This window comes from Pezoporus wallicus, unplaced genomic scaffold (assembly GCF_028554395.1).
Source record: "Pezoporus wallicus isolate ANWC-B61680 ecotype Strahan unplaced genomic scaffold, APGP_CSIRO_Pwel_v1 contig_4012, whole genome shotgun sequence".
NCBI classification, from domain to species: Eukaryota; Metazoa; Chordata; class Aves; order Psittaciformes; family Psittacidae; genus Pezoporus; species Pezoporus wallicus.
This window is the reverse complement of record NW_026637828.1, coordinates 1,869,849-1,883,726: the sequence shown is the minus strand read 5'-3', so window position 1 is coordinate 1,883,726 and position 13,878 is coordinate 1,869,849. Positions and strand designations below refer to the sequence as shown.

Here is a 13,878-nt window from a genome sequence, read left to right as displayed (position 1 = left end):
CAAGAAATGAAGTTCACGAACAGAGTAACTAAAAAAACCCTACAAGGCGGCATATACACCAAATCCAGGTTGGAGTCAAAGATGTTTCCAAGTGCATGTTCATATTTTGAATTGGTTTTATTTGGTCACTGTGGCTACTTGCTTTCTGTTACGCAGGTTTACTGCTCTACAGATGCATCCACTGCTCAGCTACTCAGGTGCAGAGGCTGAGCTGTAGACAATATTATTTCCAATATGATAATGCTACAGAAACACTAACCAAGAAAAGTGCAGCACATTATGACAGCCAGATATACTGAAGATTTCTATTTCTGAAATAACAACTGGAGTGATACACAATCACTATAAACTAACCCAAATGCTGGGAGATCTTAACTGGCTGGGTTCCTCCCACGTAAGCAGTCTCTGATACCCTTCTCGTGAGGAGCAAACCGCTAAAATGCTCCCTCCCCACACAGAGCTGACCAACACGCCATGTTGGGCAGAAGCTGTCACACTGCATACTTAGAAACAATACTTTTAAATTGATTCTCAAAAATAAAATCCAACCAAAAAACTCCCAGACATACTTCAAAGCAGTCCCAAAATATACACAGAAACTTTCCAAAGGTCCCTGGACCAAATCAGTTTAGGGCTCTCCTCCATCTACATTTCTTCCCAAGCCTGGAATCAATTCTTATTTCCTCCCTTAGGTTTTTATAACCATAATCTTCATTTAATGCTGCTTCCACCCAATGTTTCTAATCCTATAGTGTTCCAGCCTTAGGCTGTGAAGTATTCCTAATGCAATCACTGCTATTGGAAGTCATATCAACAAATTTGACCCCACCTTCCCTGCACAACTAAGAAAGACAGTACTTTGATGGACGAATTTATAGGCAAGCTGGGGTGAGAGTGCCCTTCACAAACCCCACAGGAGAAGGGTCTCTAAAGAAAGAAAGAAAACAGAAATTCCTCCTTTCCTGTCCTGTCCTCCCCATACACTAAACACATTTTTTCAGGCAAAATAATTGTTGGGAAAAAAAGCTTAATCTCACCCATCAGCAGTTTGCAGTGCAGGTGTCAGAAAACAGCACACACCAAGACACGTGGTACTTACTGTCCTCCAGCTGCACCTTCCTCTGTGGCAAGATGGCATTGGATTTGAGCTGGCGGTATTCCCTCGTGAGGGCAGAGATGAGGCTGGCGTGGTTGGTGGAGCGAACTGCCCACTGCTGTTCGCTCTCTGGAAGGTTTGGCCAGGGCAGCAACAAGACGTTTGACAGTGCTCTGCACACCAGCACCTGAGCCTATAAGCGATGACACATTAAACCAAGAGAAAAAGTCCGACCTTTTTGCAATACATTTCTTGCTAGAGCACAACCGCAGAGTGAAGGGACATTTTCCGGCTCTTCATCTGGCAGTCTGGATAAGAGAAGGCTCAGGGGGGACCTTAGCGCTCTCTATGACTACCTGAAAGGAGGTTGCAGTGAGGTGGGGGTCTGTCTCTTCTCCCAAGTAACAAGTGACAGGACAAGAGGAAATGGCCTCAAGCTGTGCCAGGGAAGGTTTAGACTGGATATTAGGAGCAATTGCTTCCCCAGAGGGTGCTCAGGCATTGGAACAAGCTGCCCAGGGCAGTGGTGGAGTCACCATCCCTGGAAATGTTCACAAACCACGTAGACGAGGCCCTCAGTGATAAGGTTTAGTGGCAGCCTTGGCAGTGCTGGGGAATGGTTCGACTTGATCTTAAAGGTCTTTTCCAACCTGGCTGATTCTATGATTCTACCAGCAGTGCTCACTGCTGAAGGAAACAGTTCACCAGTGGAAGGTGAGCCTAAGTGAAAACTAGCAGCTCTGCAAGGTAAGAGAGAAGCAAAGTTCCATGACTTAAGGGCTGAAACCAGCTCCCAGCTCTATCATCCCTCTGATGCAATGGTAAGTCCCTGTTCTTCATATTCATAAACCCAAAGATGACACCAGTTTCATACTTCTTGTCTGGTTTACACACTAAGCTTCTGTGCTTGTGTAGCACTTCATGCCTCCATGCCAACGGACAACACAACCACATCCCAGCCTCCACTATGGCTTTTCAGTACTTCTGTAATATAAATACTAACTTGGAGTGAGGTATGTGGAATAATAATACAAGTTTCACAGAAAAACCTTTTGTGCATCAGAATCAATGTGCTTCTCCTGTAAAGAGAATGCACCATCAGGCACTGTATTGCGTTAACAAGTGAGGAAGAAATAAGATCTAAGGAGTGCAATTGCGATTTTTCCTTATTCTGTTGCTTGAAATAGATCATTACAGACAAACTGTATCACAGTGACTCCTGTACAGCCACAGGACAGAGATAACTACTGCCCCTGCCCTTTACTGTTGAGGTTATACCTCATACAGTACGAGCCAAGGCACAGCTTCTCAAAGACACTTCATCTACACACTTCATGCTTCAGACAATCACCTTATCAGGAAGCTGCTGAGCAGAAGTGTCTGTGATCCTGTTGAACACCTTCTGTACTGCTGGGATGCTGATCAAGAACACTGGTCGCACTGTGGTGGCTAAAGAGACTAGCAGGTGGCACGCAGATAGCAGCAGCTTCTCCTGCACCTGAAAGAGAGGGTTGTCAGGCTGCCCAGTAACACCAGCATGTGACGCACCACTGGTGTCAGACAGCACAGTGAGCTGCCACTGACAGCTTTTCACAAGCAAGACTGCTTAATAGCATTTATTTGCCAATTAGAGCACAGACCAGTTCCCTTAAAAGTATGAAAGAGAGATTTCCCTGCTTCAAGCCATAAAATCATTAGGCTGAATTTATATGCCTGTGTTGCTTATCTGGTACTAGCCTCATCTACAATGCTACCTAGAACTCCTCTTGGTCTCACCCTATATGAGACACCTGTTGCAGCTCTAGGAAAGACATCCAGCTCCCATCCCTGACATATGTCATGCCTGCCGCATCCCTGGCATTGTTCAAGGCCAGGCTGGACAGGACTTGGAGCAACCTGCCCTAGTAGAAGGTGCCCCTGCCTATGGCAGGGGGTTGGAACTGGATAAGATTTATGGTCCCTTCCAACCCAAACTATTTTATGACTCGGAATGATTCATATCAGGAGAAACAGCATGGTTCAAAGCAGACCGTTAAACAAGTGAACACAACAGTTGTGTCCCTTGAGGGTCTCTGGCTCCAGGGGAAGTCTTCCCTCAGCCCAGAACTGACAAAGGTACCTTTGAGCTGATGAGGGGTGTAATAGCCTCCAGAGTGGTGGAGACAAGAGAGATGAACTGCCCCGGGTTCTGGCGATGAACTTCACTGTAGAACTGTGCCAGCCAGTGTGCATAGGCCTGCAGGGCTGCCAGGGACTGAGCATGCCTGAGGAGGAGCAGAGCAAGGATAAGATACATACATGGGATAAAAGGCACGTCCTCCAGGACTGCTACAGAAGGGCCTATGTCCTGAGCATGGTTAGTTCTGACAGCACAAGGCAGAAGAATATTGATATTTTCAGACAAAGCTGTCAGCTTTTTCTTTAAATTGCTTAATTTTTTTGCCTCAGACCCTGTATATTCAAAGCATATTTAAACATGTGCTGAAACTGAACTCACTCAGCAACAGTATTAAGCCAAAAGATCAAATCATAATCGATTATATTCGATAAGGTCAATTTCTAATTGACTGGTAGGTCAGCCATAACCATACTTTATAATTACACTTCTGACACAGGCCATATTAAGATTTTTGAGTCAGGATATTTCTTTGGGACTATATAGAGGAAAACCCCTCACTAACAGATCATGGAAAAAAGCCTCCCGTATTATTTTAAACTAGAAAAGGAAAAAGACATTAAAAGAAGATTATTTGCACAAAAGTCAGTGCTAGTAACTTGGGATTATTAGGAGAAATCCAGGGAGCTACATGATGAAACCTCACAAGAAGGGTTGAGGAGCTCCTGTACAGGCAATTGCAAACTAGAACAAGTACTTGACGTGTTCAAAAGGACAGACTTCAATTCTGCTCACAAACACCAGCTGGCAGGAAATCAGTTTGTACTACACAGCCTGAGGAATAGAAGGGCTCTAAAAGGCTGTCAGAGTGGGGCTCTATTACCAGCAGCATCAATTTCACACTTAATGTCAACTTCTAGATTGAAGGTATTCATTTGTTTCAGAAATGACCTGCATAGCTGAAAGGCACATTTGTCTTGGAAGCCAAGTACTCAAAATCCTGTACTAGGAAAAAGATCTTTTGCCTGAGCCATAGATCTGACTTTGGCGGCAAAAAATCCATAAAGTGGAACTACACACAGAGAGTAGATCAATTTCTTAATACACTGCTACTTCATAATTTAAATACACTTATTTCATAATTTAATTACACTGCAAAAGAATTAAGCTTTTACAACCACTGGTACAGGGCAGAGTAACAGTTTTAGAGCTAATGGATATTTTTAATTCTCATCACAAATATCTTTTTCTTTAAATAACCTGAGTACATCCATTTGAGGATGTACCATCCCATGTAGATACCAAGTTTGAATCCAACTATTTGCACTGTCTATCTCATACTCACACATCGATAAGGTCAGGTTTCAGTACAGATGGTACTGCAGTTTCGATGTTGTACAGTTTAATCTGGGATCCATACAGGGTTACTTTTACCAACCTGGAAGTGAACACATACATGGCAGTGTGAGATGGATATACACATGTACAAATCTGCTTTAACATCTATCTGAATGAAGCTCTTTGCAAGTCTGTGTCAATATTTAGCTAATATGTAGACAAGGCTTAGACCATTTAGTTGAAAATAATTTGCAGTAAGATGGAACAAATACACTGTACCTGCATGAAAATGAAAAAACACATAAAGCCCAGAAGGTCTGTAATCTGCAGCCATGTGCTAATTAAGTTTCTTGAAGAAAGAATGGAAGGATGCCTGCCTTTTGGTTTTCACAGGTCTTTTCATAGAATCATGGAATGGTCTGTGTTGGAAGGGACCTTAAAGCTTATCCAGTCCCAACCCCCTGCCACAGGCAGGGACACCTTCCACTAGACCAGGTTGCTCCAAGCCCTGTCCAACCTGGCCTTGAACACTGCCAGGGATGGGGCATTTCTCTTTCCACTTAAGAGATTTTGGTGATTTACCTCTGAGATACAATTCTGAAGTAATCAAACTCTGCATCTCATTTCATTGCATCACACATGCAGATGCTGGAAAACAAGTACTTCAATCTTTCATGTGACTGATATTATTTAATCCCTCTGACTAGTTTTTTCATTAAGGCTTTAGAAAGCTACCTGGGAAACATAGCACTGATGAATGTAACAAGATTCCGGCCATTGGGTTCTTCATATCTCAGTTCAATCATAACAAGGGGAGGCAGAAAGAAACCTTGGTTTTCACACTCACTGCAGTGGTGGCGATTGCTCCTGGTACTACTGAAGGGACAGCAAACCCCAAAACCTGTTCCTACCTCTCTACCACTGTCAGAGCATCGTTGAACCTGGCAGCAAACACATCCCCAATGAAGTACTCTGCTAAGCGCCCAACAGCCTGCAGCAAGGAGCTCAGGTCCCTTAAGGAGCAGTGCAAGCGGCGACAATCATTCTCTGCAGTGATGTTCAGCCTGTGACCTGGAATGACAGGAAAGTTCATTAGCAATGAAGCCAACAGACCTCAGTGTCAACAACTGCTTGTGCTAACAGCCACTGACTAAGAGCCTAGCAGTCTGAAAGCCCATACTTGAAAAACTTTATGCAAGTAGGTCATATGTATTCTAATAAATACAGCTCTTTGGGCTGGGAAACCTAATTACAGTGATACAGGAAATGCAAAGTTTATTCTAATTACATTACATGCATTCTTCTTCAATTAGCTCAGCAGCAGGTCACAGTTCAAATCACAGCACTGCCCAAGTGACTGAAATACTCAAATTGGGCAAGATGAGTTGAACTGTTCTGATTGCCACACTTTTAATTCCAATTTAAAGGCTGAAACATGTTACCAAGTACTTCAGCCTTTCATACATTTATTTTATTCTATTTGTGTTAATACCTACATAAACAGGAGCCTTTCTGTCTATCTGTTGACACGGAAAGCCACCCCAGCTCTGCAGAGGTCATTACCCAAACTCCCTCTCCTGGCCAGAGGGTCAGAAGTGTTCCAAAAGCACAGCCACAATTGTAACAATAATGTTTGCTTCTGATGTGAAAAGTTGTTAATTATTTTTATATTTCTCATATAAGGACCATACAAATAACTAGATTTGCCAGTCTTATTATTTATGCAATCATCCTACCACTCAGTTGTATATCTACCTGCTTTCCAAACACTCCAGACCTTGAACTAAAAAAAAAAAAATCAAATAAGTTCTGCAATACCACATTTCCATGTGTAGCAGTATTGAAATACAAGAGATTCCTTTTGCTGTACCTCAGCTACAATCTTTCCTCACACAGATCTTACTACTATGACTTTCCTTATTTGGCAGGAAGGAGCAACGAAGCCACACTCATGCTTTACATTCTGAGAGCACTGGTGTCTTTGTAAACTACTTTATACATGAAGGCTCCTGAAACGCCAGCTAGATAAGAAACTACTACAAGATTGTAAATAGCTCATCTTCTCATGGACTCAAAATAGTTTTAATTCACCCTAAATAACAATACTCCTATGGTGGACAACTTCACACCAGATTTGAGCCCCAAGCAAATGGGAGCACAATCTTTCCTGAAATAAATTTAATGGGAGGAAAAAGGTCATCCCATCCATGTTACTGCAGTATTTGAAGCTGCATACCTGTTTTTAACAAGAAAATAAATCACATTATTACATGTCTGCTGAGATGTTTACTGAGCCATTAGACACCATACACATGTTCAGACCCTCAATGGAATATGGAAGAAGCAACACCAAAGCAGGTCTAGACAGCTTTTGCAATCGCTATTCAAACAGTGAGGATCACAATGGTTATTACCTGTCCCTGAAGTGACCACAAACTGCTGGAGTCCCAGATACACTTCCAAGTTATCCTGCAGAACTGGAAACTAGAAGAGACAAGAAACGAGAGTGATTTTGGGGCTTGGAAGACAGTTAACATCCAACTACCAATTACACAGTGCACAACTTTCTTACTTCTCCCTAGTGTTTTCAAAAAGACATTTGGAGAAGAGGCAAGTTGCTAGGTTATGGCCTGATCCTGCATGCCACAGCTTCTCATGTCCTGACAGCTGTCATGAAAGCCACCAAGATCACCACCCTGAGGGCACTTCACTGTGGTAGCTCTCCCTTTCCCACAAATACCAGCAATCAGCCTAACAAGATAATGGTCTGATAAGTCTAAGTGATGGCACAGCATGCCCCACTATGAATATACAGATGGATGGATAACCCAGATCAAACAGAGCAGAGGAAAGGCAGAGTATGGAGCACAAAATGCTTGTGCTGCAGCTATCTCACTCGTAAGCATCAGCTCCTCAAAATGCAGCTACCAAAATACTGTTCAACCAAACAAGTTTCCAAGCAGAGTGCCTCTACAGCAGAGTGTAAAAGGGAAGTACTGCAGCAGGTAAGCTGCAGGCTGCACTAGGAAAGCTCCAAGGGGAAAAAAACAACCAAGGAAGCAGCCACCACAGTCTTCATCCATCCTGGTCTGGGAATAGAGGGCAGGACTGACAGCAAACATGCCTGATCCTGGTGACACTTCAGCTGAGCAACAGGTTATGCTGCCATGGGGGAAGTGAATTGTGCACACAGACTAGAAAGCCTTCTAAACAGTTTTCAGCCAGCCAAGGTACCTCAGTGATCTGCATTAAGAGACTGTGGTGTACCTGAATGCATTTGTATCCATACAGGACAAAACTGCACACTGACCCTTTCCTTGTAGACATCGCATCAGAAAAAATATTTTCTAACCTTTTCAGTCTATTGGTAGAAGTCACCACATACGATGTGAGTGGTTTTATGAAAGTTCCCTCATCCATCAGCAGAAGGAGCCACAGCCATTCATTGTCCAGCATGGGACAGAGTAACAGCAGTTGCTGTATGTTGTTTTAATTATTTGCTACTGACAGACCAGTCACTGCATCCAACAGCACTGCAGAGCATCATGAGAAGCACCTGAAACTGCTTGAGAATCTCCCAGTTTATCCACTATAAAAGAGTGATCTAATGCAGGGCTCAAGAAAGCACTCACCATCAAGTTTCTAACATGCTGTGCCTAAATAACAGCGGAGAGACTTTATATAACTGCAGGAAGAGAGCTATTTAAAAAACCCAGATAGTCTTCCTCATGTTAATGTGTTACTTTAAGGAAGCCACATGCTCTTCACCATATGACCCATATGCTCAGCGAAATAGCTGCTCCTCTGTCTGCCTCTTGCAGACTCATGCCATGTGCCACGCTGCAGAGCAACTTCTACTTTCACACGAGGGTTGTTAAGTTCACTACTTCAGTTTCTAGGAATAGTGCTTAGCTCAGCCAGAATGGTTCTTAAATAAAAGTATCAATTCAAAGCAGTTCAGATCAGGCATCTTCTGCCCCTGCAGCAGCTTCATTTCCTCTGCTTCTTGGGAACGTGATTCAGAGGTCCAGGTACATGGCATCTCCAGGAGAATTAATAGGCTTGCTTTGAGATCTTGCTGCTATTACTTATCTTTCCTCTCAAACAGCAAAAAGGCACTGACTACCCTGAATGTTGAACTACACTGGCTTACAGCCTCAAGATCTCCTCAAAACCCACTATAATGCTACAAAGCCCAACAGCTTTTACACCACCAATTTTAGCAAGAGCAGTGGCACTAGCTGGAGCAAAGCACTTCTCTGTGTTTATCAGATGTAATTCCCAATTGTCTGAGGCGCTTTCTTCGGCATTTATATTTAGCCTTTCATTTAAACAAAGATTCCACTCAAGACCCATCTGCCCAATTCACAGTGCTGCCACCTAATATAAAGACCAAGATAAATACCAGCGAAGGACTGCTGCCAAATATTTACACTTTGAAAGATGGTCTAAAGAGCTTAGTGTCCAGCAAGTAGGACTCAGATGCTCACTGAAGCACTGCCTTCAAAACACACCAAGGAATGTGAGAAAGCCAAAACCCAAGATTTTTTCCTTCAGTTTCTGGTCTCCTCTTGCCAAGGTTTTACATCCAAAACCAAATTTCCCTCCTTTCTTTGGCACTGTGGCTTCTATTAAACAGCTTGCAACAAACTCCAGCAGTTGGTGCTCATTTCACATTGCACTTTTGGTCTGGATAACAACTTACTAGTGTGGAGAAGGCATGAGTTGGCAAGAGCTCCATGACTTTTGCAACCACTTCCAAGCTCTGGCGCAAGTACCGCTGCCACTCGGTCTGCTGCTATGGGAAGAAACACCAAGGTAAGTACAGGACATCCAGAGGGTAACAGCTTTTTGCAAACTAGTAGGTCTTAACTGATGTTTGGGTCTAGCAAGCTCCTTTCCAGAGCTTGGCTTTTGCAGACAACCAAATGCTGAAGAGATACTGCTCTTTTGATTCTCATGTGCCACTAAGTACCTGATGGAGAATAATTTTGCCTAGCCAGGCTTTAGGCATAAGGGCATATGTTTCCCTAGAGTGATAAGGCATAAGCATTCACTCCCAAAGCACAGTTACTGCTCAGATGACAAGCATCTGTTATGCAGAACAACCTCTCACAACCATTTGATAGAGCTAATCCAATTCTAGATTTATCAGTACTGAGATGATGTTTACAGATACCGACTTAGTAGAAATATCATAGAATCCCAGACTGGTTCGGAAAGGACCTTAAGGCTCACCCAGTTCCAACCCCCTGCCACAGGCAGGGACACCTTCCGCTAGACCAGGTTGCTCCAAGCCCCATCCAACCTGGCCTTGAACACTGCCAGGGATGGGGCAGCCACAGCTTCTCTGGGCACCCTGTGCCGGTGCCTCAGCACCCTCACAGGGAAGAACTTCTGCCTAAGAGCTCATCTCAATCTCGCCTCTGTCAGGTTAAAGCCATTCTCCTTGTCCTGTCCCTACAGGCTAAATCTCCTCTCCAGGTTTCTTGTAGCTCCTTCAGGCACTGGGGGCTGCTCTAAGGTCTCCCCAGAGCCTTCTCTTCTCCAGGCTGAACAAGCCCAGCTCTCTTAGCCTGTCTCCAGAGCAGAGCTGCTCCAGCTTAAAGATTTTGTATCAGAGATAGTTCAGCACTTAATTTCCAAAACAACTGGATGTGGACACCTAATGCCTCTGAGAATCAGAATGTAAGTATCTATATCCCCTCCTCCCCCAAAGAAGTTAAAAGAACAAAGTTAAAAACAAAGGTAATATCTTTTCATTGTGACCTTAAATCCAGTTTTGTCAAAAGTATTTCCTGCTGCTTTAAACCTCAAACCCCACACAGAATGAAGAAGCAACTGTAGCAGCAGCTCAAGCAGCCTGTACTCGAAAGCAGGAGCACTGGGAATGACATTCCAGGTGTTACCAGTGCAAGAGCTAATATCTGGACCTGTAGTTGTCCTTGTTCAACTCTGCTCCTTACATCATCATCCAGTGTCTCGTCATCCAGCTCCTCCAGCTGTGCCTGGTTATACCTGAACTGGATTCTATTCAACACCTCTGTCAGCAACAGAACCAAGGCATCTTCGTACCTATGACCACAGAGAAACAGAGCAAGAGTTTGATAAAACAATTCTGCAGAATTGCTGTGCCACAGCCCTTCCAGCAAAGGAGGTAAGTCACACAGATGACAATTTCAAGTGGGCCACTACAAAGAGCCTGCAGCACAGCTTTAGAGGTTTGTTGAGGAAACACTAAGCAGATTCTGGGATTAAGAGTATCATGTTATTTCATGTCACATACTACCTGCAATGAAAGAGGTTGGTAATACCTGATATCCCCACTACCTCTGAAAGGGAAAGGGAAAACTGATAGCAACAGAAGCAGCCCACAAGTTCAAAACAGGAAAGGTAGGAGTGGCTTGCTGGAATAACAGCAGATACACATGAACAGGAGGCACCAAAAGCTTCTTGTTGCTTAAGCTGCTCCTCAGCAGCCTGTCTGATGCTCTGCTTTTGGGCAGTGAATGTGAAATACGTGAAATAAGGCAGTTATTGCTGCATATCTCAAAAGGCGACTCCCCTGAGGCTATTTGTTCTGCTATCCTCTTTCCCTACACTGTTGGACAAAGAATTCAGGCCCTTGTCCTCTGAAACAAAGCCAGCCCCTTAACTAATAGTACTCTAACATGAAAGGCATGTCACTGAAAGATGCCTTTTCATCTCTCAGAGCTAGGAAGCTGGTAGAGAGCACAGAAAACCCTCCTCAATGATCACCAAAGAATAATGCCAAGCTGCAAAATCAGCACAGAGCCACCTGAGCATGCAGTCACTCCTGATAACATAGCATTAGTGTTTGGGGCTTTCAAGTGGAGCTGATTTGATTGTTTTAAAAACCTCCTTTCTCCTTTCTCAGCTGGAGTCCAGTGTAAAAGACCATGTTCTTTTCTAGGTGTGATCAGGCTGGAAAATTAGGCATTAGGATACACTACCAGACATTCAGAGCATCATGTAATCAAAGTGTCAGCCTAGTCAGCTGAAGAAACTGATAGCTGTCTGTGCAAGGGAGGCTGAGCTACCAACTTTTCTTGTACTCAGATGATGTAATTCTCGATTTAGCAATTTAACCAATAGTAAAAGCTGCAGCATGCACAAAATGCAGAGTTTGTCAACCACAGAACAGGAAATATCATCTGTGCTCCTGCAGTGTAACCACTCCCAGGCTGTCAAAGTGCAACACTCGCCTGCCTGAGCGCATGCAGGAGGCTGTTGGTGTCAATGCTGTCCCTGAAGACAAAGCAGTACAAGCTTCAACCACTTGTGTGCTTTTCAATCTGCTTTAGTCTGACACATCTCCTAGAGACAGCTATTGTATGTTTCCATGTTCTCCATCACAAACTGTTTGACACAAGTACGCATTACACATGCATTAGCCAGGTGAAGAGGAGCAGAACACCAAGACAGAGTTCAACAGCATTAGGGAGAGCGCAGCAAATTAGGAGCAAATTATAACAAAATTCAAATGCAAATACCTACTACTTGAGAAATTAAAACCCCACGGTTCCCGTGCTGAGAGGAAGAGTAGTGTCTGGTGTAAGCCTGTTCCACATTTGTTCTTTGTGGTTATGATGCCTTTCAAAAACCAACCACTTACACTTAGTGTGCTTGAGGAAAAGCAGCTTCCTTCTGCACTTAACACAGCACAAGCCATGGCACTTCTAAGCCTCCAAAACTTGAGCAAAGTACCAGTGTATTCCCCAGATCCTTGAAATGGCAGCAAAGGCACTCTTATCCAAAGAAAGCCCCCAATTTCAGGATACAGCATCTACAAAGGCAGAGCTGCCAACCACTGTTGCAACTGATGCACACAACCAGCAGAGATAAGCAAGGGGAACTTCTAACTTCCAAACACAGTCTCAGCAATATTTGTCAGAAACACATTCTCCATTTCAACAGGAATTTTAAAATCCTAATAAAATATCTTTTTTTCCTAATTCTTAAATTATTTGTACGAGCTGTGCAAACACTTACCAGGCAACTGACTCTGGATATGAGCTAAAGCATCCTCTAAAATTCGCTAATGTGTTCTATTTTAGACCACAAAGCTTTTTAACTCTGGCTGCCAAGTTCACATGCAAGGCACGTGGCAGTTTTCTACCCTAATCTGCTCAGTTTAAATTCTCTGGAGTGAGAAAAACTGAAATTTACACTCTTCTACTTCACAATTTTAGAAGAAAGGGCCTGACCACACATGAAGCTGAAGTAAGCAACAGCTTGTTTCTCACATCCTCTGCCATGGTGACCATGAAGGCTCTTTGAGCTGTGACATCCTGAGAGCTTCCCCACTGCTCACCTGTTGAGTACTGCTTCTTTGTCTGCCAGACGACTTTTGATTTTGCTAGTCAGGTAGTCCAAGAAGAGCGTCCAGATGTCCAAGCAAGAAAAGTAACCTTCATGTGTAGGCTGAAATACCCCAAAATTTACAATGAGTATTGCAAGCTATGGCAAGACTGATTTCACACAATGAAAACACAAGTTAGCACGCACTTCACAGGAAGGACTCCTTGCTTTATTAAAACACTTTTAGAAAGTCACTGGAGACATTAATAGCTGTCAAAAGATCAGCAAAAGATTTTGCACAAGGGTAGGAACCCAGGAATTACAAAGCTGGTCTCAGCATTAACCCATCTCATGGCTTGCTGCATCAGCTTTGAGCATTTTATAAATCTGCTGCCTTGCCATTATTCATACATGGGGACAAACAGGGGTTTGAATTCACTGTGACAGCTTCTACAGCAAGGTAACACACAATAAAACCCCAACCTTGGCTTTTGATACAATACCAAAACTTACAAGGAAAGCCTCAGATAAAAGAATCACATTCAGGAGGAAGAAAAGCACTCCCAAACACAAAATGAGCAAGATGGAGATGCCCTATCACTGACAGTGTTCAAGGCCAGGTTGGACGGGGCTTGGAGCAACCGTCTAACTGTCTAGTGGAAGGTGTCCCTGTCTGTGGCACGGGGTTGGAACTGGGTGAGTTTTAAGGCTCCTTCCAATCCAAGGCAGTCTGGGATACTATGATTGTTCCAGACAACAATGTCTGTTCCAAGGACTAGAAAATAAATAAAAGCAAAACCAAAGATAAACACCAGGCAAGTTGCTCTTGCAAGATGTGACCCGTCTCCAACTAAATCCAAGGGCACATTAAGCCATTTCCAAGTCTCCAGCACTAGACGGGAAGTGCCAGAGAGACAAGTTAATAGGTTTTTTTCTAGGATAACCCAAGGTATCAGCTTCCCTGGGGAAAACAAGCTGACCCTGCTTTCTGTACAAAACAGAAAAG

The 13,878-nt window shown here is 43.6% G+C and overlaps 1 protein-coding gene across 1 annotated transcript in view; it reads right to left on the bottom strand.

Moving 5' to 3' along the window:
- Positions 1 to 13,878, bottom strand: part of XPO6 (exportin 6) — a 38,604-nt gene that overhangs the window by 6,846 nt on the left and 17,880 nt on the right. Inside the window, exons 8-16 of the mRNA XM_057407941.1 lie at positions 12,886 to 12,995; positions 10,517 to 10,625; positions 9,256 to 9,348; positions 6,965 to 7,034; positions 5,462 to 5,621; positions 4,558 to 4,650; positions 3,216 to 3,360; positions 2,448 to 2,594; positions 1,100 to 1,289 (exon numbers count right to left, since the gene is read on the bottom strand). Coding sequence (XP_057263924.1) covers positions 1,100 to 1,289; positions 2,448 to 2,594; positions 3,216 to 3,360; positions 4,558 to 4,650; positions 5,462 to 5,621; positions 6,965 to 7,034; positions 9,256 to 9,348; positions 10,517 to 10,625; positions 12,886 to 12,995 — 1,117 coding nt within the window. The remainder of the gene's footprint in view (positions 1 to 1,099; positions 1,290 to 2,447; positions 2,595 to 3,215; positions 3,361 to 4,557; positions 4,651 to 5,461; positions 5,622 to 6,964; positions 7,035 to 9,255; positions 9,349 to 10,516; positions 10,626 to 12,885; positions 12,996 to 13,878) is intronic.